Here is a 25,327-nt window from a genome sequence, read left to right as displayed (position 1 = left end):
TGTTTTTGTGTGTTCTTACAACTTTGGCATTGCCACACAGTGCTGTAATAAAGCAGCGATAATGGATTCATTAGTGCTATCACTTTTCTTCCAATTATCCCAGTAAGCCCATAAATTTGTGATGCTGACACAACAGTGCCACATGTTATTGTCTGCCAAATGATTGCCCATTATTAAGTCTAGGCTGGAATGCAGGAACCAACAAAACCAAAAAATCTTCAGTAAGCAAAGTGATTGCAAAAAGAGTAAAAATGAACTTTTATTAAATGTAGGTTAAAAAACGTAAATATATTCGACCACTGACATGACAAAGCATTTGTGAAATGCTTGTTGGATGTTTGATCGGTGAGGCTATTATTATGCCTCTGCTATGATAACTTGCACCACTTGTAATCTATGTGACCTTCTTTTCAGGATATCACTTTTTGTATGCTTGATATTAATATTTTTACATCAACTTTTATGATCATTTTTGGACTTCTCTTAGGCTGGTTTCACACTTGCGTTTTTTTGCTCATAAATGCGCATGCATTTTTTCCCCTATACTTAACATGGGTGCGCATAGTCATGCGTTTGTACGTGTTTGCACGTTTGTATGCGCATGCTTTTTTTTTGTAGTGTGCACCCGGGCACACAAAATGCATCCTGTTGCATTTTTTGTGCGTCCGACCTGTCTCAAAAAAGCGCATGAGCACGCAATGCGCACAAAATTCACCCAAAAACACATTATAGTCTATGGATGTAAAATTTTCAAAATTTTCGCCATATCTCTGTTTTTTTCATAAATAAACACAAGACTTATTGAATAAATTTTACCACTAACATGAAGTAAAATATGTCACGAAAAAACATTCTCAGAATCAGCAGGATCCGTTAATGCGTTCCAGAGTTATAACCTCATAAAGTGACAGTGGTCAGAATTGTAAAAATTGGCCAGGTCATTAAGCTGCAAACTGGCTCTGTCGCTAAGGGGTTAAGCAGTTCTAATCTTGAAAAAGGATGGGGCCTCTAAGAGGGTGGGGTCACTGGGCAATTGCCCAGTTTTCTCCTTGCTTTCTAATGGTGGCCCAGACTGTAAGCACTTATTTTTGAAGTACGGTTTATATTTAAAGCATACTCCAAAAATCCTGTAAAATCACGCTAGGGCTTATTTTCGAGGTAGGTCTTAAGGTACTGTCACACTTAGCGATGTACCAGCGATCCTGACCAGCGATATGACGCGGTCAGGATCGCTGGTACATCGCTAAGTGGTCGCTAGTGAGCTGCCACACAGGCAGATCTCACCAGCGACATTGCTGGGGTCGGGGGTCGCTACTTACCTGTCACACTAGGCGATCCTGCGTCCTCCCGCCCGGCTCCACGCTCGTCGCTCATCTCTCCACAGGAAGCGCCGCGGGAAGCTGACGGCGAGAAGCGGTCCTTAACGTTCTCGCGTGATCAGCGATAACCAGCGGGGGAGCGGGTCGTAGGTAAGTATCAGACACAGCGATGTCGCTAGCAATATCGCTATAACGTCACAAGTTATAGCGATATTGCTAGCGATATCGCTTAGTGTGACAGTACCTTTATTTTAGTGGAAACACAGCAGTTACACAGTCATCATTGATAATGATATTTTAAGTCTATTGAAAAAAGATATGGGTCCCTATTCATCATTTGTGATTAAATGAACTCCGTTTTCTTTTTTTACTTTGTGGAATTTACTAAAGTTATTTGCGCTAAATTCTTCAAAAGGGTTCATGCAGATCATGAATTTGTTGCTCTTTAATCTTGTCTTTAACTGGTTTTTGCTACTCTTAAGAACTAAAAGTCACAAATCCTTTAAAAAGTTGCACGTTTGCCCAAAATGCTCCAGATTAAAACCTTTTTCCAGGCAAAAACTGGAGTGAGATACACCAAAAATGTGACATTTCATGAATCTGACTAAAACATCTGACTACTCAAAGTTAATGAGGAAAAATAAAAAAATAAAAAAGACTTGAAAAAGAAAGACAACTTAATAATTGGCATTTGGCGGAAAATGTTTAGAGAATAAAACGAAAATACTAATGCCTGTAAAAATAGTAAGAAACATATTAAGTTATCTCATCCTTTTAATACATAAGTTGGACTCAGTGGTATACATCGGCCTTCGTAAATATACTGTAGTATTTATAGGCTGGTATTATATAGCAGCATAATCACAAAACAAGCTGAAAACCGAGCGAATGTGGTTTTATGCTTTATAGTGAAGATTATAGGTTATATTTTGTGATGTGCATTTACTCGTGCGCTTCTTCTCATACCTTAATGTATCTCCATTTATACGGTACATTATTTTCACCCACTTTTCAATAGGGTAACAGGATTAATTAACTGAAAAAAGATCATAATATCAGAGAATTAATTCAGTGCATGCAGCCGAAAATGGAAAGTAACCCTTATGCATGAGTGTTCCTCATAAATATTTAAGCAGTAATATGTTTATTAGGATTTTGTACTGGATAAGATATACAGTGTACACATACCATTATATAAGTAGATAGCTGTACCCAAAGTGTTTGACATAAGGGTCGTTCTCTTTACATGTGTTGACTTTTATCAGGTGCTGAAAAATAGAAAAGCCAAGACCTATAAAAGTTACATTTGTAACATTAGAAGCAAATGAGCCGCGTAATCTAACTATATTTCCAGTGCGGAAAAATAATATGCTTCTTAATTTTTTTATAGTCTTTATATAGTATATGCTATATATTATTAATAGCTGGTGAAAAGAAAAACAAAGGCATTCTGTTTTCGGATCCCAGCTAAGGCTCCGATGTTATTTAAAGGGACTACTAACGAGCAAAGGTTTCCTTATGGATAATAGGAAAACGCAATAGTTTGATATTCCAAGCGTTTACCTTGATAGTTTTTTTTTTTTCCAGAAAAGAGTCAACGTCATTATTATCAAAAGTATTGTGGTCGTATATGAATGGAATCGAATCAAGAAGTAGGCAAGTCAAGTAAAGGGGATTTGAAGATCATAAGAAAATAGAACAAATGGATAAAATGGGAAAAAAATGAAATAAATTAAAAAAACCTGTTATTTCTAATGCAGCACCACTCTGGGGGTCCCAAATGGTCTTATGAAATACACCAATGATTGCTGCAGGACTGACATGAGTAGACGCGCATGTTTCTGCTATAAGGTAAACATAGTGTTAGGAGTCGGGTTCCGAGCGCTGCACAGCGGGAATCCTGAGCTTTGCCGTTGACAGTCTCCCGTTCTTCTTCGGCCGCAGTGGAGCCTGCTCAGCAGACTCCTCGATCCCGGCGTTCTGCTCACACCAGCAGTGTGGGTTCGGTTGCTGCTGCTGCCACCTCTGGTCCAGTTATGACAATGCAGTCTGGCCAGCATCAACAGACTCCAAAGTCTGAGTCCTTCCGTCGCTCCACTGAGCATGCTCATGGGACAATCTCCCATTGGGTATCGGGAGTCACATGCTCAGGTCCTTCTCCAGTAGTTCTGATTGGACCATCAGGGGGATCAGGAAGGTTCTGGAAGGACACGGCTATGAAAGGTTTGCATGGCCGCCCCACCATGCGCTATGATAGACTCTGAGGCTTTAATGCTTAGTGTATGTGTGATGATGGATGGATGAGCGTGGTGACTGATGCATTATAATTCCCCCCTCCTTGGATATTACGTATGAGTTAGGGTTAGGAATCAGAGTCAGCACCGTAGCTCTGACACTGCTTAGCGCCACAGTGTGTCTCCTCATCATCCACTAGCGCCCTGGGCGTCGGCTAGTACAGACCTCTTGGACTACTGCTATCGCAGCCTCTGCCAGAGCAGCGCCGTGCGCTGTATGTGTGCTTTACAGCACCGTTAACAGGCTGGTTAGTGGCGTCTGTCAGGGCAGACATTGCACCCGCACCAAGCGGTGGTTCACATTACCGTGACCTGTGACGTTAACAGGTTACGGTTGTTCGCCAGCTGGCACAAACTACGGGAAGTAACGGAGTTCGTCCCTGCTAGCACCGGGTTAGTGGTTACCCACCAGTGTCCGGCTTTCCCCTACATGCCTCATTGTTTAGCTGCAGTTGGTCATCTCTGCACAGTGGGGCCCCGGGCTGTGAAAGCACCTCATATATTATTCCATCTTTATTATTTGGTGCGTTCCGCCAGCCTGTAACACATAGTCCATTTGGGACCTCTAGAAACGGCAGCAGTTGAGTTTAGGCGGAGGAGTGGTTATTATTTCCTTCAGTTAGACAATCTTCTTCTTGTCTAAACACCTATAAGGATATGTTTCCACGGGCCAGATTACATCAGGAAGTGCTGCGGATTGTAAGCTGTGTTCATCTGCAGCGTCCATTCCGCAGCGTACAGATGTTACAGCATAGTGGATGAGATTTTATGAAATCCCGTCTCCACTATGCGTGCAGGGCCGCATCTGGCGGCTATGCGTTTCCGGACATGTGGTGTGTCTTTATAGACAGCAGCATGTCTATTTATCTTGCGGAGATGCTCTGTCTCTGCAAGATAAATACCCCAGTCTATGGATATGATGCGGTGATACAGCACGTGTTCAATGAACACATGCTGTATCACCGTGCGTACAAAAGGGGGCAGTGCTTTGGGCGGAGTGGGGTTTCCGCAGCGGCCAAAGCGCCGTCAATACGGAAAGTGGAAACATACCCTAAATGTAGGAACACTGAACCTAAAAATTGCAAATAAAGAGAGAATCCCAGGACTGCCTCCTTTTACCCTCCCTCCTTTCTTTCTTTGATCTTGTACTGTCTCATGCTGCAAATAAAACGAAAAAGATAAAAAATAATTAGAAACAAAGAAACAAATATTGATAGGCTTTTCCCTTTTTGTTATCTCAAACTCACTCTTTAGTCTAAGAATCCCTATCACCAGATAGTCACTAATTCTATCCAGAGTCCACATATTCAGTTTAACATGCCATTTTGAGATGCTCAGTTTTGGACCAACAGTGCAGAAATTGTTCAATCGTAAACTACAAGTCTGCAGTCACTGCAGGCTTGTAAATCCTCACGGTGCTGGCAATGTTGGGATTCACAAGTCTACAGTAACAGAGGTTAGACACTATTTTTCTTGCACACCCACTGATCAGCTGTTAGCAGCGCTGGGGATGACCTAGTGTTATCGGATGCTGCCAGAACACAGCAGCTGCATAAAAACTATAGTGGCTGGTAATTCATATCCACCAATTGGTACTGAAAATGATGACCCAAGGAACAGATTGTGACTGGAACCTAACTAGAGGCTTTCATTAATGCACTTTCTGAATATACTGCTCTAAGTAAGGGCAATATGTTCAATGGACCATCTGATGTTCTATTATGAAAGTGGCCCAATCTCAGACAGCAGCATTTAACTCGCACTTACCAGAAAAGCATCGCTAATCCCACCCATCGGTGACATCATCACATGACTGCGGGTCACGGATGGGTCAGCATGACAACCAGAGGTCTGCAGCGGACCTCTATGGTTGTCATTGCCACAATGCTATGAGAACTGCCCCGGGCTTGGCGCTCATAGCAAGTGAGCATTTCTTCTACACACAGGTGACCTGATCATCGCCTGTGTGTAGCAGAGGCGATTGAAGTGCTGCAGCTTCTAGTCTCCCATGGAGACTATTGAAGCATGCAAAAAGTAAAAAAAGTTTTAGAAAATATTTAAGAAATAAAAAAATATAAAAGTTCAAATTTTGCCCTATTCAAAATAAAACAATAAAAAAAAGCAAACATAGACATATTTGGTATTGCCGAGTTCAGAATCACCGTATCTATCAATATAAAAAAAGAAGTAACCCGATCTTTAAACAGCATATTGAAACATTATGTCAAAACAACAGAATTAAGTTTTTAAGGTTGCTGCAACATTGCATTACAATGCAATAACGAGCGATCAAAAGATCGTATCTGCACATAAATGGTATCAATAAAAATGTCAGCTCGCCGCGACAAAAATAAGCCCTCATACAGCCCCAGATCCCAAAAAATGGAGACGCTACAGGTCTCTGAAAATGGCGCAATTTTATTTTCTTTTAACAAATTTTGGAATTTTTTTTTACCACTTAAATAAAAAAGAACCTAGACATGTTTGGTGTCTGTGAACTCATAATGACCTGGAGAATCATAAAGGCATGTCCCACTCTTTGAATTTTTTTCCACTTTATTCAGTACATGATATGTTAAAACCAATGGTGTCATTCAAAAGTACAACTTATCCCGCAAAAATCAAGCCCTCACATGCCCATATTGATGAAGAGTAAAAAAGTTATGACTCTGGCAAGAAGTGGAGCAAAAAGCAGAAATAAAGAAACTGAAATACCCCTGGTCGTTAAGGAGTTAAGCTGATGTTCTGTGCTGCTGAAGGGATCTACACGAACAGTGTAGAATTGCTGTTTGGTATAAAATACATGTAATTCTTGAAACATTCTTATGGCCAAATGAAAAGTATCAAGAATTAAAATTCTGTACAGAAACCACTATGAATGTATTTGCCTAATATAATCTTTAAATTGGCTTCGGAGGTGGGGTTTCATTTTATATTCTGGTACAAAGCGGCGCTTCAAAGTCTCGCTGATCATTAAAGCGAAGTGCTGGTGATGGAGCGTGGGATATGTATGTATGAACGCTGGTACACAGGTGCTGTATAATTGCCAACATTTCACAATGATTCCCAGGGACACAGCTGCTGCCAAGCTTTTAACTACATCAAACTTGATATAGTGGAAATTTCTGCTCCATCATGCCTGCTGCCCACATTACGTTACATTTCATGTCTATGGCAATGTCACTTTTTTTCTGCTTTTGTCTTTTTTTCTTTTTCTTTACAGAGTTGAATTGTGATCAAAATATGGAAAAACCACAAACTCACATAATAATTGGGTTATAGTGGGATCATATCAAGGATACACGTCTTAATATGGTATTAAAGCTATTATATTCACAACAATCTAATCATGCCAGGATTGAAGGGGATTTGTCACCGGAGTTCAGAATACAAGCTGCATACATTATGAAATAGATCTGATGATGTACTTTAAAAATTCGTAGATCAGAATGGCCGTATAATTCGATTTAAAACTCAACATAGCCTGATTGACATCTTCTCAGTGTCCCTCCACCCTGCTGCTGAGATCTTACACTGCTCAGTACAAACTGCAGCCTTGGTGAGCGGAAACAATACACACAATTGGACTCCATGTCATGAGCTCTCTCACACTTTAGCTCTGTTCCTTTCATTGTTAATATGGCAGCCAGAAACAGCCTTCTGCAGCAGTTGGCTTTCTCCGGCAGTCCCATAAACAATGAATGGAGCGGAGTTCAAGCATGTGCCCTCTGTTCCTTTCAAGGATAGGGCTGCGGAACCTCAATCTTGGGTTTCAAAGCTGCCCTGATCTTGTGATTTCTAGGGTTCTCAAACATTGAACAACCAGCAGTCAGCACTTTATCCCTTATGTTATACATAGTTACACAGTTACATAGGTTGAAAAAAAGACCTAGGTCCATCAAGTTCAACCTTTCTCCACCAATTATACATTTTGTCACTAATTTAACTGTAACTCACAATGTTATGTGTATCCAGGATATCTGCAGCCCTTTCTTAAAAGCTGTTATAGTGTCTGCCATTACTACCTCTTGTGGTTGGCATTTCACAGTCTAGCTGCTCTATCTGTAAAGAACCCTTTACTGTTTATCTGCAGAAATCTCCTCTCTTCCACCTGTAATGACTGCTCCCTAGACCTCACTATGGTCTTGGGAAGGAATAAGTCATGTGCCAGCGTTTTGTACTGGCCACACATATATTTATACATGTAAATGAGATCTCCTCTGAGGCATCTTTTTTTCTAAGCTAAACAAGCCCAACTTTTCCAACCTTTCATCAAATGAGAGGCCTTCCATCCCTTGTAATAATCTAGTTGTCCATCTTTGAACTGATTCTAACTTCTGAATATATTTTTTAAATGTGGATCCCAAAACTGGATCCCATATTCTAGATGTGGCCTCACCAGTGATTTATGAAGGGGTAATAATACATTGGGATCACAGTGTTTTATTTCTCTTTTTATGCATTCTAAAATCTTGTTTGCTTTTGCAGCTGCTGATTGACATTGAGTGCTGCTGCTCAACTTACTTGTAACCAGAATACCCAAGTCCTTCTTCTGTTCTGTAGTCCCGAGTACACTCCCATTTAACGTATATGAAGCAATAGGATTATTCTGTCCTAGATGCATTACTCTATATTTATCTACATTAAATCTCATTTGCCAAGTGTTTGCCCATTCAGTCATCTTAGTCAGATCGTTTTGCAATATTGTAATTGTCAAAGTCAGATATTAATATCCAACATAGTTTGGTGTCGTCAACAAAGACTGACACTTTACTCTCAATCGCATCCACAAGGTCATTAATAAAGAGGTTAAAAAGAATTGGTCCTAACACAGATCCCTGTGGTCCCCACTGCTGACTATATCCCATTTAGAGAACTTTCCATTTATGACGACTCTGTTTCCTGTCATTTAGCCAATTCCTTACCCATCTGCATATAGTTTCCCCAGTTCTTGCTTCTGTTATGTGGAATAGTAACAAATGCCTTTGCAAAGTCCAGATAAATCACATCAGCCGCATTACCAACATCCAGATTTGCCCTTACCTCCTCATAGAAACCCAACATGTTAGTTGGACACAACTTACTAATCATGAATCCATGCTGGTTGTCATTTATTATATTATTATCTACAATATATTTCTGCAGGTCATATCTTATAATTCCCTCAAAAATTTTGCACATTGCTGATGTCAGGCTTGCTGGATGATAGTTGTCTGGATCTACCCTCTTACCTTTCTTACATATCGGTACCACATCAGCCATCCTCCAATCCTGAGGCACCAACCCTCTTACAAGAGAGTCTAAGAATATGAGGTACAGTGGTCTGTCAATTATTGAGCTCAATTCCCTCAGTATCTGTGGATGAATGCCATCTGGGCTGGGTGATTTGTCAATGTTTAAATTGCTCAGTCGTAGATGTACTTCGTTTTGTGTTAAACTAGTTATATTAGGTTGTGAATTTTGATTTTTGCCTTGTTGAATGATCCCTGTAACACACAGTTCATTGGTGAACACGAATGAAAAGTGCCTGTTTAATATCTCAGCCTTTTCTATATCCTCTATAACCTCTGGAGGTACCCGCGCAGACCGGGTCCTGGAACCAGTGTGGGACACCTCCATGGCCTCTGGAGGCTTGGGAAGCTGATCGGAAGGTTCCAGAGGTCTCGCGAAATTTGGAGCCAACTTATAACATTGGCGGGACCTGGAAGACTCCAGCCCTCGCTCCGTGAAGCGAATGTCTATTCGGGTAGCGACCGTAATGATCTCCTCTAAAGTGGTGGGCACCTCCCTGGTGGCCAGGGTGTCTTTGACGTGATCAGCCAGGCCTCTCCAGAATATAGGTATGAGAGCCTTATCTCGCCACTCCAACTCTGAGACCAGAGTTCTGAAGAGGATGGCATACTGGCTGACCATAGACTCACCCTGGGTCAGAGCCAGCAACTGAAGTGCGGTGCCATGCGTGACCCGAGTACCCAGAAACACCTGCTTCAGAGTGACAAGGAAATGGGTGGCACTCTGTACCAGGGGATCCCCGCGCTCCCACAGTGGGGTGGCCCACTCCAGGGCCCTGCCCGACAGGAGGGAGATGATAAACCCCACCTTAGCCCGCTCTGAGGGAAATCGTGTGGCCAGCAACTCCAGGTGAATGGAGCACTGACTCACGAAACCCCTGCAAGAAGCTCTATCGCCCGAGAACTTCTCGGGCAGCGGGAGGCGGGACAAGGTCGGGGCAGGACTGGCTGTGGAGACACAGGCGACAGTCTCTGTAGCTGCTTGGACGGCGACCGAAGTAACATCCGCAGCTGAGGTGGAACACTCTAGCGCTGCCAACCTACCCTCCAGCTGCTGGATGTATCTATGCAGTCGCTGTTCGTCCGCTATTACTAGCCAGACCCTGGCGCTAGGATAATGTTAGGGCTGGCGGAACGCACTAGATTATAAAATAGTAGAGAGTGCGTTCGCAGCCCAGGGTCCACCGTGCAGAGGTGGTACACTGCTGCTAGGTAATGGCAGAAGGGAAGAGCGGTGTGAAAACAGTCACACGTGGGTTACATCACCCAGTGTGAACAGGAGCGGATTCTGTTACTTCATAGAACCGCACAGCCGCTTGAAAGTGAATGCCGGAGCCTATTTAGCTCACAGAGCCCGGCCACAGAGCGCACAGCAAACAGCCACAGAACTCCACCCCAAGGCACGGGGTTAGAGTCCTTCTAGGCCACTGAGCGCGCGGCGTCGCTGCCACGAACGCCGCTATAGACGCTGGCTAAGGAGTGCGGAACACTTGCTCTGAGGCGTGCCGAGTCACTGGTAGTGACTAATATCTGACTCAACTCTATCCTACCTATGCCTAAGCCTGGGCGCTAGCAGGCTAGGCTGCACAACACATGCGCACCAAGGGTAGGGGTTTCATAATGAGTCAGTCACCAGAGACATTCATACGTGCATCCATCACTCACTCCTTATAGTCAGAAAATACTGGCTATCCTAGTGCATGGCCGAGCGGCCATGCGAACCTTTTATAGCCTCGAGCGTCCGGGACCTTCCTGGCTTCTCGGATGGGCCAATCCAAACACGAGCAGGACCTGAGCACGTGACCTTCGATCTCCAATGGGAGATCACACCACGGGCATGCTCAGTGGCCCGACATGAGGACTTAGTCCCTGGAGAATCTCGCTGCTGAGCAGCATGCATTGCCATAGCTGTGCCAGAGGTGGCAGCAGCAAACAAACCCACGGAGCTGGTCTGGGCAGAGCGCCGGGACCGAAGAGTTTGCTGAGCAAGCTCCTCTGTGGCTGGAGAGGAATGGGAGACCGCCGGAAGTAAGGCTCGGGATTCTTGCTGTGCAGCGACAGAAACCCAACGCCTAACACCTTCTTTATTCCTGGCAATCCTTGACGTCTCTTTGGAAAATCCATGTCCAGCCCATGTCACTCTTGTGCCTGCCATCTGGGCAGCCTCTTTGGACAATCCGTATCCCATCTGTACATTACGCATCACCAGCTCCCTGTCAGCCCCTTGTTCGGTTCGATTAGGGAAAGGTGCCGGAAACGCCATCTCAGCTGCTCCCACCCTGGTTCTAGACCCCAAATCCTCCCTGGGGATGATTCTGTTGAGCTGGTGCCCGTTTACACTGTTTTCCAGCCTGGGACCCCTTACTGCAATCCGCAGACTTATCCCCACGGCTTAAGTCCTTTGTTCTCTTTCTCTCTATTCACATGTCCAGCCCTTGGGCAGGCTGCCCGGGCATCTGACAGAACCAGGAAGAATCTGTCCTATACCCCTCTGTGCTCTGTGCTGCTCTGTTCTAACTACTCCGCACTGAAAACCCCTTGCTGCCTGTGCCTAACCTAACACTCTTCTGTATCCTATTCTCTATCTCTATTGTGCCCCCTCTATTCTAATCCCCCTTTGATCCTGCACTACTTCCTAATCTATCCTTAATCCTATGCACAACACATGACAAATACATTTGCAATAATAAAACATTATTAAAAGATCAGGGTGCCGCATGTAACACAGGTGAATAGGGTTATCGAGAGAGAAGGTACATGAGGGTCCCCAGCACCCCCTTACATTTATACTCCTGAAATGCTGTTTCAGTATTCTCGGCTTTCAAATTTTGAATGCCCTTTGTTTTTGTTTCATTAAACTTTGAACTGTCTTATCCATAATGGTTTCTTTTATTCCTTGACATTTTATTACCAGAGGGTATAAGTTTTCTGCAGGATTCTAGTAGTATTTCCTTAAATATGCCACATTTATGTTCAGTATCCTCAGTTACCATGACATTGTCCCAGTCTATACGATTAAGCTCTTTCCTTAATGTGTTGCAATCAGATTCCTTAAAGCTCCCAGTTTTGGCATTTCCCCTTTTGAATGTTTGATTGAACATTACATTGAAACTTACCATGTTATGGTCACTGCTTTCCAAATGCTCCCTGCCCTGTAGATCTGAAATTGTATCTGGTCTATTTGACAGAACCAGATCCAGCAGATTACCTCCCCTGGTCGGTTCATCTACCAGCTGAGAGAGGTAATTGTCCTGAACTGTGGATAAGAACTTGTAGCTTTTAGCACAACCAGAAGAGTCTATGCCCCATTGAATGTCTTGATAGTTAAAATCCCCTATTATAAGAACCCTGTTACTGTTTGCTGCCTTTTTAGTTTGTTGCAGCATTTCATCCTCTACCTGTTCAGCTATATTAGGAGGCTGGTAGCAAACTCCAATTAGCAGCTTTCCATTATTGCCATCCTCATGTACATTTACCCATAGTGACTCTACATTGCTGTAACTCTCTCTAATGTCGTACGAAGATGCACACCCTTCCACCTTTTTTATATTTCCTGTCCTTTCTAAATGTAGTGTAGCTCTCTACATTTGTTACCCATTCATGGCTCTCGTCAAGCCATATTTCCATAAAGCCCACCACATCGCATTCTGTGACCATCATAAGAGACTTTAGTTCAATCATTTTGTTTGCTAGACTTCTTGCATTTGCCAGCGGACATTTAATATTAGCACATTTGTTTCTCCTACTCAGCTCACTGCTTTCCTTGCATGTGTCAACCTCCCCAAATCCTCATTTACTCCTACTACCTCCCTCTCGCTGTCTACTCTATCTCCTTATTAGCACGACTACCTTCCCTCCCCAAGATCTAAGTTTAAAAGCTCTTCCATCCATCTTACCATTTTTGCCCCAAGCACAGCTGCACCCTCCACATTGAGGTGCAGCCCGTCCCTACCGTATAGCCTGTAGCCAACAGAGAAGTCGGCTCAGTTCTCCAGGAACCCAAACCCTACCTTCCTGCACCAATTTCTATGCCACTTATTTATCTCCCTTATCTCCCGCTGCCTATCTAGTGGCGCTCTTGGCACTGGCAGTGTTTCTTATGTTATAGATAGGGATGTTTCTTATTTTATAGATAGGAATAACTTGTGATTTGGAGAATAAATCTTTAATTTGTCATATTAATGTGGCCTTGGTTCCGCAACTGAGACCCTCACTAATCTCTGTAAAAAAAAAAAGTGTTGTAGTCTAATCGCTTTTGCGTATCTCTACAATGCTTCAGTTACATTTTTTACTGTACTACGATACACTGACATACATCTTCCTTTGACTGCCACGAAATAAATCTACGGTAACATGATAAAATGCATTTGTGGTCCCAGGATCAGGATGCATGTTGGCCAGAAGTGTGCCTAAAAGACACCTATTGGCATAAAGTTAATTGAGCCCCTGCTGAAATCAATGGCAACCTACGTGCACTGAGCGATCTAATACTGATATCTCAGTGTGATCGTTTACTAAGGTCTGCCTGTGCAATCAGGCATTTAAACGACAGCGGATCGGTAACAGCTAAATAGGTAGTATTGTGCCACCGATCGGTCCATGTAAACAGACCCACAGAAAAAACAAGTAATGAAATTAGTTATTATGGCCCCTAGACTGCAAAAAAGAACAATAGACCAAGGCTCATGTCAGTTTGTTATGGTGCGCAGTCACAGATTGCTGTAAAATAGACTTTAACTTTTTACTGACTGAGGAGAAGCCATGGTTGTAACTCATTTGCTCTAAGTGTTTTAGGAGACTGCAGACAATCACCCATCACACAACTTGCTGTACGCTAGCTTTTATAAATCATCGCGGACTTGAGACTTTTTAGGGCCGATACAGCGCATCATTGGGTCAGTGAAGTTATTTCACTATTGTGCTTAAACCATCTGATCTATAAAATGTTAATCACTGTTGCCTCCCAGAGTAGAAAGGTTTAACAGTTCATAAATTTCAAACTAAGCCCAATTTAACCTTTCTGACATCGATTTTGTCTCCTTCTTAGTAGGATTTACATGCATAATTTTATTCCGCTAGAGGCATTGTCTTTTTTAATTAAAGCTTTGAACACAGAGAAGAGCTTGAGAGGGGCTTAAATGTGAGCCATCACAATGCTGTCAAGTTTAGGGCACATTTAGTCTCAGGGTCATGTTTTAGGTGCTTTGTAAGGTCATTTATGAACCATCCCATTGAACTAAGGAAGAAGAAAAAATCGTAACTGAAAATTAGAATCTTTCCTGTTTCAAGTGAGATAAAAACCATTTACATGTCCTCCTGTAATAGGTGAAGATATGTGACATGTGGGTAATGTAAAGGTAACTCGAAAAGAAGGAAAAGGTTATAGAAAGGAAGAATGTGGTAAGTGATAGGATATAGAGTGACGTTGTAAGCAAATAAGGAACGAGGGGTAAGAGAAAAAGAAAAAATGGGGAAGGGATAGAGCAGAAAAAAGGTGGAAAGAAGGCGATAGAGTATGTGCAAAGGAAGAAAAGGTGGGTGAAAGGAACAAAGAAAAAAGGAAGAGGTTGTGAGGGGAGATCAAGAAAGAAACTAAGCGAGAAAATTAGGAAGAAAGAAACTAAGAGAGAAAATTAGGAAGAAAGAAAGAGAAAATTAGGATGAAAGAAGAAAGGGAAATAAGAGAGCTGGAAAGCAGGAAGGATGGAAGAAAGAAAGAGACAGAGAAAAAGAAAGTGAGATAGTAAAAAGAAAAGAGAGAAAAGGAAGGAAGAGTAAGATGGCGAGAGAGTGATAAATAAAGAGGAGGCACAAAAGAGATAGAGAAAAAAGGGAGGAAAGGAAGGTAGAATGTGAAATGATAAAAGAGAAGATGGAGGGAAAAAAGAGAGAATAGGAAAGTAAAGGGTTCCTTTGTACTGTAAAAGTCCTCCTCTCGGTTTGTGTTGCACAGTCAGTTCTCACTATATACTGTGACAGATCAGTAACCTACACCTGGTGCTTGTCATACATGAGAACCCTGTTGTATGTTAATCTTCATTTTCTATTTTAGATGAATAATATATGATTATATTGATTTTAATGTGACATATTTTCCTTTGTGTTAGGTATGGTGACATGGTGCCCAAGACTATAGCTGGAAAAATCTTTGGATCTATCTGCTCGCTGAGTGGGGTCCTTGTGATTGCACTGCCAGTTCCTGTCATTGTTTCAAATTTCAGCCGAATTTACCACCAGAATCAGCGGACTGACAAGAGGCGAGCGCAAAAGGTCAGTAATCAATATGTCACTCCCCAAACAAATCTGGGAAAGTGGAGCCATTTATGGTTGTACGTTCAACAATTCAACTAGTTGCTGGGGTAATTGTTTAATGGTGCATGAAATACTTTCTCGGCTTTTAATATGACCGATCATAGAAACTAAGACCCCGCTGAACTGAGCAGAATATGTAGACTATATCATTGCTGATCACAACTGATGGATATTTTCAGCAGTAACAATCATTAAATAAGAAAGGTCATGTCGACCGTAACAGTCCCATTACGACTTTTCGGATGAAGCTTTAACATGCCACGTCCAGTTTAGCACGATCGCATCTAACGTTGACTTGTAATTAGAGGAGATGCTTCATTACGTCTGCTACCTTGCATTATTGCCATGGTCATCTGTCCCTTAATGTATTTTTTGCACTAATGATGGTTTCAGGTTTCATACATTTTTTTGGATAATTTTTTTTCTATGAGTGTTTTGCAGCTTTTTTTTGTCTTTTTTTTTCTTTGCTGCTTTCTCTAAGGTTTTTCATATTTTTTGTTAATTATTTTTTGGTTACTGTATAATTGTTTCCAAGCACAATATGTTATAGGTTTGGCGTTCATTTTGTTCTTTAATCCATAATTTTAGCTATAGATAAAAAATGTCTGCTACATATGTTTACAAAAAAAAAGACAGCAAAAAGTTTGTAAAACACCTGAAAATCATGTAGTTTTCTACAAGTTTGCAAAAATAAACCATGAAAAACTATATGTGAAGTAAGCATAATATGGAACAGAAAATTAATGTAGAGTATTGCTAAGCTTCGTTGCCCTTTTCCTGCCCTCAGCTCATTGCCAGTCCGCTTTTGAGCTAAAGGCCTAAGTAATCAAAGGCTGGATGACTGAACGCTAGGGATAATTGGAAGACTTTCCTAAACCAAAAATTCTACTTTATGTCTTTTTTATTTCTCTCTTGGTCTGTAGTGCAATTAAATATTACTGTGTTAGTAAAAGTAAAGGTCTGTTAGTAAATGAATACAGTAATAAAAGTGAATCTGACAACATAAAATGACTGTTCAAACCAAGCACAGGTGCTCACTGCATCCTTGGCTTGGCCAAATAGTTCAGTGCTTGTTTTCCTACTTGTTTTCAATATAGGTCTTTTTTATTATTATAAAAATACTTACTTGTTTTCAATGTAACTCCCTTTCTGTATAGATACAGCTGTCAATCATGGAAGAAGGGGAAGATATAAAATTAAGTGGGAAGGTGCAATTACTGTATTTTTTGGATTATAAGACACACTTTTTCCACAAAAATTTTTGGGGAAAATGGGGGTGCGTCTTATAATGCATATATACCTTATCGGCACGCCGCTGCGGGTGTCCAGTGCTGCCGCTGCCCTGTGACCGGCGATGCTGTGGGGGGCTCTGCTGACATTTTGTGAAAGGCAAGAGACCCCAGAAGTTCCATGGTTTCCTCCTGTGCAGTGGACTCCGGAAAAATGGCTGCCGGGTGGCAGCACATGCGCAGATGGAGATCTTGGCACCAAGATCTTGGGAGATGAGATCTCAGTGCTGTAATCTCATCTCCCGAGATCTTGGAGCCAAGATCTCCATCTGCGCATGCACCGCCCCCGGTGGCCATTTTCCTGGAGTCCACTGCACAGGAGGAAACCATGGAACTGCCAAGGGCTCTCGCCTTTCACAAAATGTCAGCAGAGCCTCCTGCAGCACCTCCGGACACAGGGCAGGGCAGCGGAAGAACCGGACACAGGGCATCGGCAGCACCAGACACTCACAGTGGCGAGCCGCACATCAGAACACCCCCTCATCCCAGCCTGCGGCCTGCAGCAACACTCCACTCTTGCCTCCTCCAGCAGCAACCATGGGACCCCACTTCACCACAGCCACCACCCCTGGTAAGCAATAAGATGCATGGATTATAAGAAGCACCACCGTTTTATTAAAAAAAAGTTTTTTTCCTATTTTTCTCCTCAAAATTTGGGGTGCGTCTTATAATCCGGAACGTCTTATAATCCGAAAACTACGGCAAGTGTTTGGCTATGTCAAGGGTGCACCCAGCACCTGCGCTTGGTTAGATCAGTCATTTTATGACTTAATTTACTCAGCTCAAGTTTTGGTAGGACTGAGTGATCAGCCATATCGCTGTATGATTTTTTTTTTTGTAGAAATAGAATAAGTTTAACCTACTTGCACTGGATCTGTAAAAGAAAGCAAGCAGCTGCTCAACTGCTTATGCTCTATTTCAGCTGATTCCTGCAGATGGAGTAAGCTCCGTGTATCTGTATGGACCTAAATCATATCTGGCACGCAAGATCAAAACTGAAGAATGATGATTAAAGCTCTGGGTGAATAGTTCACTCTGACACTGACATACCCTTCCATGTAAAACAGTCACAAATAGTATTAACCAGCCAACAGCTGAAGAAAACTAATCTGCCAGAGTCCTCCATAAATCCGCTTTGCAGTGCAACTGAGACTTAATGTGACCTTAAAGTTAAAGTCAAATTTTCAGTCGCAAGTATTACAACATACAGTATCTCAGAACTCGGTCTGTTAATATAAAGAATAATTCAAATCTGGCATTTCTAGTTAGTGACTGTGACTAATGAAAGAAGGATTCACCAGAATAGCGACACCACAAGAGACGTTAACGCTAGTACCTAGTTAGTAATAATGTTGGCACCATTCATAGAGGAGTTTTTATTGTTTTTTACAGTAAATATGGCACATGTATATGCAGTCTATCACGGCAATGGTTACATAGTGTTTATACCAAGGGAGCATCTACCGTAGAACTAGCCCAGTTGACTTTTAATAGACTCTTTGTAGTGGGAAGACAGACCTTGCTGGTTCCACAATGTATTACTATCATCTAGTGAGGGGAGACAGTCCATATTATGGTGTTTAGTCCATATAATAGTGTATACTTGTATGAAGACTACCTGGTAACAACAATATTTGGGTATTATAAAAACCTATTCCACATTACATGACATTTGATACCATAAAATCATTTAATACAAGGAAATAGTGGCAAGCATAATATATATATATATATATATATATATATATATATGTGTGTGTGAAGATATTATTACATATAAAGCTGACAAATGTCATGTGCCACCCACAATATGTATATATTTTTTAAAAAGACTACATCTTAACCAACTGCACCTATTAATGCCAAAACGAGAGAAACACATTCATATAGTATAACAAATATTAACTATGAAAAACTTTATTAGTCAAATATAAATACACGACAGGTGCAAGGCAGGGGAAGGGGTTCGCTCCAAAACGTGCGTCGGGGTGGGCTGGTGGACCCTCTCTCTGCACTGTGTCAGGTATTTACCTCTTTCCTCCATGACTCTTAATATATGCTTAACCATTTGTCTCTGAGCTTTCTTTGCTATATGGGCCAGTGGATATAATATATGCTATTACAAGTGCAATAATTGTTACATGATGGTTATGCTTAGTCCCTCCAGCCCACTTTTTGTATGTTGGCTATAGGTGTGCGCATGCATTTCCCTCCCCTGCCTTGCACCTGTTATGTTTTTATATTTGACTAATAAAGTTTTCCATCATTAATATTTGTTGGACTATATGACTGTGTTTCTCTAGTTTTGGCAGAAAATCATTTGTTGCATATAGGAGCCTTCTGAATTTCCCCAACAGAGGATATTGGGGGAAATGAGGATTGAGCAATTTAAATGAAAAAAAAAATGTGTGATACTTTTGTTCTCCAGATGAGTATGGCAGCAGCCATCATTGTTCTTCTCCATGAAGAACACATGAATGCTTGGCCGAGCTTTCGTGTTTATGGGAGATAGAGAGAAATAGCTGTTGGATGAACAAGCATGTAATAGAGATTCTGCAATCACTTGCTTTTGTGCAATTGCATGGAGTTGTGGCAGAAATCATTCAGCAGCTAAAAGTCCAAAAGCTATTTCACCCAACTCCTCCACACGCAGGAGCGCTCACTCTTCCAAGCATTCCTGTGTTCTCCACGAGAAGACTTCTAGAATCCTCCGGTGACCAATTATCTCGAAAAGAAAATAAAGGATCAGCAGACAGAAATCAGACATGCCAGATACCTATCTCATTCTCTGACATCATCTGTCATGCCAAGCTCACCAATACTCCCAGGTTCGACCGATGGGTATAGGGGCTTTAATTTATCAAATATATCAGCTCCAATTCTTCCCTAATTTGAGTTTTTGATGTCACTTTGCTTTTTTTTTATTGCGGCTTTAGTTATCGTTTTTATACACTTACATAGTAACATAGTTATTAAGGTTGAAGGAAGACTTTAAATCCATCTAGTTCAACTCATATCCTATCCTAACCTGCCCTAACATGTTGGAAACAATTTCAGCAAAATGATTTGTAAAATTAGGGTAAAGTAAAAAATAGGCTTTCTTCTCGTCTTGAGCAGTGTTTGTGACTTTTAACCCCAAAAGTCACAAGTTTGCACCAAAAGTTACAAAAGATACTAGTATACTCAAAAATACACCAGGGGGACTGGAGTGAAGTTGCGCCAACTTTTGCGAATTTATAAAAACTCGCAACTGATGAATCTGACTAGAGTTGAGCGAAACGGGTCGAAAAATTTCAAAAGTCGCCGACTTTTGGCAAAGTCGGGTTTCATGAAACCCTAGGATGAGGTCGGCCACGAGGTCGGCGACTTAAGCGCCAAAGTCGCGTTTCAAAAGTTTGTTTTGCGCTCTTTTTCAGCCAATCAGGATCCACGGACACTGTGGGCAACGTGATGACATAGACAGGGGTCACCACCATCTTTCAGAAGGGCATGCAAGTGATTGGCTTGCTTTGGTGGGCGTCACAGGGGGTATAAAAGGGCGTGCACGCCGACCGCCATGTTACTCATGCTGATCTCAGAATAGGGAGAGCTGCTGCTGCTGATGATTTTGTAGGGAGAGCGTTAGGCAGGGAAGAAGACACCAAAAACTGCTTCGGCTGCTAGCGATTTTGCCTGTACAACACACCAGTCACTGTGTGTGCAGTGCAAGTGGAGGCTATATTTTGCTGGATCAGCAGTGTTGGTTGTTAGGCTGCCTTCTATGGCTTCCTGACGGCTGCATTGCTGTTTACCCACTGCTCTGCAAACTGCTTTTTTAAAAGCAATCCCAATTTTTTTTTTTGTCCTGGTGAGGTACTGAGCATGCATTTTTTCACACCATACAGCGGTGCACACTCCTCACACAGTACCGTGTAGCAGCTGTTATCACAGCCACAGTGAAGCTATCTGTGTGTCACTCTGTAAGGATAAGTCGAGGACATGTTCCGTTCTTACAGACCTGCACCTTCTAGTTTTGTCTAGCTTTCAAACAGTTAAATATATTTGCTGTTTGATCACATTCAAAACTATAGAGAGACAGCGTGTGTCAGTCCGTATACTTAAAAAACACGGAGCTTGACAATTTTACGTACACCGGACAGCCGTGTACGTGCACGCTCCTCTCTCAGTACCGTGTAACGGCTGTTATCACGGCCACAGTGAAGCTATCTGTGTGTCGCTCCGTAAGGATAAGTCGAGGACATGATCTGTTCTTACAGACCTGCACCTTCTAGTTTTGTCTAGTTTTCAAACAGTTAAATATATTTGCTGTTAGATCACATTCAAAACTATAGAGAGACAGCGTGTGTCAGTCCGTATACTTAAAAAACACGGAGCTTGACAATTTTACGCACACCGGACAGCCGTGTACGTGCACGCTCCTCTCTCAGTACCGTGTAACGGCTGTTATCACGGCCACAGTGAAGCTATCTGTGTGTCGCTCTGTAAGGATAAGTCGAGGACTTGTTCCGTTCTTACAGACCTACACTCTAGGGAGATTCCTATTCTGCCCAATTCTATATACACCTTGTAGTTTGTCATACACTAGTCAATTTCTGCCTGTGACATAGTGCTGTGATATTCACTGGGCCTCACACAATCCAAAAGTGTCCAGTGTCCACAAGTGTGTGCTGAAATTCAAAATCTCCGTTATTCTCTAGCGACATTTTTCACACCTGCAACATCAAGCCTGTGACATAGCACTGTGATATTCAGTGGGCCTCACACAATCCAAAAGTGTCCAGTGTCCACAAGTGTGTGCAGAAATTCAAAATCTCCGTTATCCTCTAGTGACATTTTTCACACCTGCGACATCGAGCCTGTGACATAGCGCTGTGATATTCAGTGGGCCTCACACAATCCAAAAGTGTCCATTGTCCACAAGTGTGTGCAGAAATTCAAAATCTCCATTATCCTCTAGTGACATTTTTCACATCTGCGACATCGAGCCCGTGACATAGCGCTGTGATATTCAGTGGGCCTCACACAATCCAAAAGTGTCCAGTGTCCACAAGTGTGTGCAGAAATTCAAAATCTCCGTTATCCTCTAGTGACATTTTTCACACCTGCGACATAGAGTCTGTGACATAGCGCTGTGATATTCAGTGGGCCTCACACAATCCAAAAGTGTCCAGTGTCCACAAATGTGTGCAGAAATTCAAAATCTCCCCTGTTCTATAGACACCTTGTACCTTGTTTTACATTACTATATAGTTTGTTGGATTTTGTCTACATTTCTACCAAAAATGAGGAAGGCTGGTGGAAGAGGCCGTGGAATTGGGCGGGGGTTGGCAGCTGGTAATGATGGTGTTAGTGGTGGATCTGATGGTAGTGGCAAAAGCAAAATAGGACCGAATGCAGGAGGTGTTGAGCCTGCGTCATTGTCTGGCTCCACACGGCCTCGAAGGCTTAGTTTTCTAGGAGTTGGCAAACTGCTTTTAAAGCCAGAGCTTCAGGAAAAAGTTTTGTCTTACATTGCTGACTCAGCCTCCAGCTCTATCGCCTCCTCTTCTGAAGTTGTAAAAAATAAAAGCACTGAGTCGTCATTGGAGGCTCATGTTCATGAACTACACCTTTCCTTGTGTCCTTCACCCCAACCAAGATTGATGGATGATGCAGGCCATACAACTGATTACTCCATGGAGCTGTTTTCACATACCATGCCTTGGTTATCAAGTGAAATGGTGAATTACCCAGGCCAAGATGAATCTGACATGGAGTGCACTGATGCACAGCCGCTGATAGATGATTCTGCTGGTACATTCACTCAGAGCACTACATTGTCCTCGCAGTGTACAGAGCCAGATTCTGACCCTGATGAGACTCAGGTGCCCCTTCCCGCACACTATACCACCATACACGGTGACACAGAGGAAGGTGAACATGACATTGAAGAGGAGGTGATGGATGACCCAGTTGTTGACCCAGATTGGCATCCATTGGGGGAAGAGGGTGCTGCTTCCAATAGCTCAGATGAGGAGGAGGAGCATCCACAGCAGACATCGACATCGCAACAGCTGTTATCTGGCAGGCCCGGAGCACTCCAAAGACAGGTTCCAAAAATCAAAAGAGTTGCTGGACAGCTTGTCCAGAGGGTCAAAATATCACAGCGTGCTAGGCCGCAAAATGTCTGCCAAACTAGGAAGAGTGCAGTGTGGCACTTTTTTTAACAAAATCCTCATGATCAGGCCAAGGTTATCTGTAAGAAGTGCGCAAAGACCTTTAGCCGAGGGAAAAATCAGAAAAATTTGAATACCAGTTGCATGCTTAGACATTTAACCAGCATGCACTTACAAGCGTGGACACAACACCAAACCTCAAGTACCACATGTGCAACTGATCACAAAGAAGGTAGTCAGCAACACTACATTGTTTCCCCCACTGTAAGCCCACCGGTTAGCACAGCAGCAAATGTTGAGGTGTCATTGCAAGGCCACAGCAGTCAGGGAATCCCACTGTTATATCAACGAAAGACTGAATCTAGGCCATCAGAAAGAACACCAACTCCATCACCATCATCAACCCTCTCTCAGTCCGCCCTGTCCACCGCTACTTCCACCATATGCAGCTCTCAAATTCAGCTCACCCTCCCAGACACTATGAGTAGGTCAAGAAAGTACTCAGTCTCTCATCCGCGTACACTGGGTTTGAACGCACACATTGCCAAACTAATCTCGTTAGAGATGATGACCTATCGGTTGGTGGAAAGCGCAGCTTTCCGCAAACTCATGGCCTATGCAGTACCACGCTATGACCTACCCAGTCGCCACTTCTTCTCTCACAAAGCCATCCCAGCCCTCCACCATCATGTGAAAGACCGCATTGTCCATGCACTCAAGCAGTCAGTGAGTGGAAAGGTGCACCTCACACCTGATGCATGGTCCAGTCGGCATGACCAAGGCCGTTACGTGTCCATCACTGCGCACTGGGTTAATTTGGTGGATGCAGGGTCCACAGGGGACAGCGGTGGTGGGACAGTGCTGCCTAGCCCACGGTATAGGAAACAGTTGGCTGTAGGCATTCGACCCTCCTCCTCCTCCTCCAGAAGCGAAAGCTCGTCCACAGATCGCAGTCGTACGAGCACTCCATCTGCAGCTGCCACTGTTGCACACGAGGTGTCCCCCTATTGAGCAGCTAGTGGAAAGTGTCAGCAGGCTGTGTTGCAGATGATGTGTTTGGGCGACAGACACACCGCCGAGGTGCTGGCCGAGTACTTTCAGCGACAAACTGAGTCATGGCTGGGCAGTATACATCTTGAGGCAGGCAAGGTAGTTAGTGATAACGGCCATAATTTTGTGGCAGCCATAGCCCTTTCAAAACTCAGCCACATACCTTGCTTGGCTCACACCTTGAACCTGGTGGTGCAGTGCTTCCTCAATAATTACCCGGCGTTAACAGCCCTGCTCCAGAAGGTGCGAAGACTGTGCGCGCACATCCGCCGGTCGCCTGTACACTCCATTTGTATGCAGAAGCTGCAGCGATTGCTCCACCTTCCCAACCACCGCCTCATTATCGACATTGCAACAAGGTGGAACTCCACCCTGCACATAGTTGAGCGGCTGTGCGAGCAGAGGCAGGCCATAATGCATTTGTGGGAGGATACACGGCCAGGCACTTTGAGAGCAGACATGGAGTTAACAGGTGTGCAGTGGTCGAAGCTGAAAGACCTCTGCAAAGTCCTTCAGTGTTTTGAGGAATGCACACGGCTGGTAAGCGCAGACGACGCCATCCTAAGCATGAGCATCCCACTTATGCGTCTGCTCATGCAAACTTTGACGCACCTTAAGGAGCAGGCATCTGCAGCCAATGTTGATGAGGAGGAAGAGGTGGAGGGAATCCTTGATGACATTCAGCCATTGCCTGCTCAGGGACCTCTCCTGGACGAGGTGGAGGAAGAAGAGGAGGAGGAGGATGATGATGGGGATGATTACTTAGGGGAGGAAGATACATCTCGTGGGGCAAGTGAAAATGTTGGCGTGGCAAGGTCTGGTACAGGGTTTGTGCATGACTGGAGGGATGTGGATTTGCCAGAAAGTGCTCCTCCAACCAGCACTCGCAGTGCATCATTGACATCGGGAACATTGGCCCACATGTCAGATTATGCCTTGCAGATCCTAAAAAGGGACCCCCGCATTGCCAAAATGATGAACGATGACGACTACGGGTTGGCCAGCATCCTGGATCCACGCTATAAAGGCAAATTACAAAACATCATGCCACAGTAGAACCTTGACCTAATATTGGCTAATAAACAAGCAACTCTGGTAAATCGGTTGCTTGAGGCATTCCCAGCACACAGCAGCGGTGATGGTTCTCACACGAGCCGTACGGGCCGGGGGCAGCTTGGCAGAGGTGTTCGTGGTGCACACAGCAGAAGTGGCGTTGGAGACAGGGGTTTCATGACAATGTTGTGGACTGATTTTTCAAGTACCGCTCACACAACTGGTAATACTGCATCGATGGAAAGTGACAGGAGACAGCAGTTGTCAACTATGGTTAACTACTTTTCCTCCCATATCGATGTTCTCCCGCACAGGTCATTCCCCTTTGACTATTGGGCCACTAAACTGGACACCTGGCCTGAATTGGCACAATATGCCTTACAGGAGCTCGCTTGCCCAGCTGCAAGTGTGCTATTGGAAAGAGTCTTCAGTGCAGCTGGATCAATCCTGACAGAAAAAAGGACCCGTCTGTCAACCCAAAATGTGGATGATCTAACCTTCATTAAAATGAACCATGCATGGGTTTCCAAGGATTTTGTCCCACCTTCCCTTGATGACACATAG

General features: G+C 43.3%; 1 protein-coding gene across 3 annotated transcripts in view; it reads left to right on the top strand.

The window, feature by feature from the left end:
* KCND3 (potassium voltage-gated channel subfamily D member 3) overlaps positions 1–25,327 on the top strand; it is a 749,684-nt gene that overhangs the window by 507,797 nt on the left and 216,560 nt on the right. For all 3 annotated transcript variants that reach the window (XM_073557285.1, XM_073557286.1, XM_073557284.1), the window contains one exon: positions 15,012–15,174. In XM_073557285.1, coding sequence (XP_073413386.1) covers positions 15,012–15,174 — 163 coding nt within the window. The remainder of the gene's footprint in view (positions 1–15,011; positions 15,175–25,327) is intronic.

The sequence above is a fragment of the Dendrobates tinctorius genome, unplaced genomic scaffold, assembly GCF_039654945.1.
Source record: "Dendrobates tinctorius isolate UK_male_01 unplaced genomic scaffold, ASM3965494v1 ptg000246l, whole genome shotgun sequence".
NCBI lineage: Eukaryota > Metazoa > Chordata > Amphibia > Anura > Dendrobatidae > Dendrobates > Dendrobates tinctorius.
The sequence above is the reverse complement of the archived record's forward strand: the minus strand, read 5'-3'. Positions and strand labels throughout refer to the sequence as shown.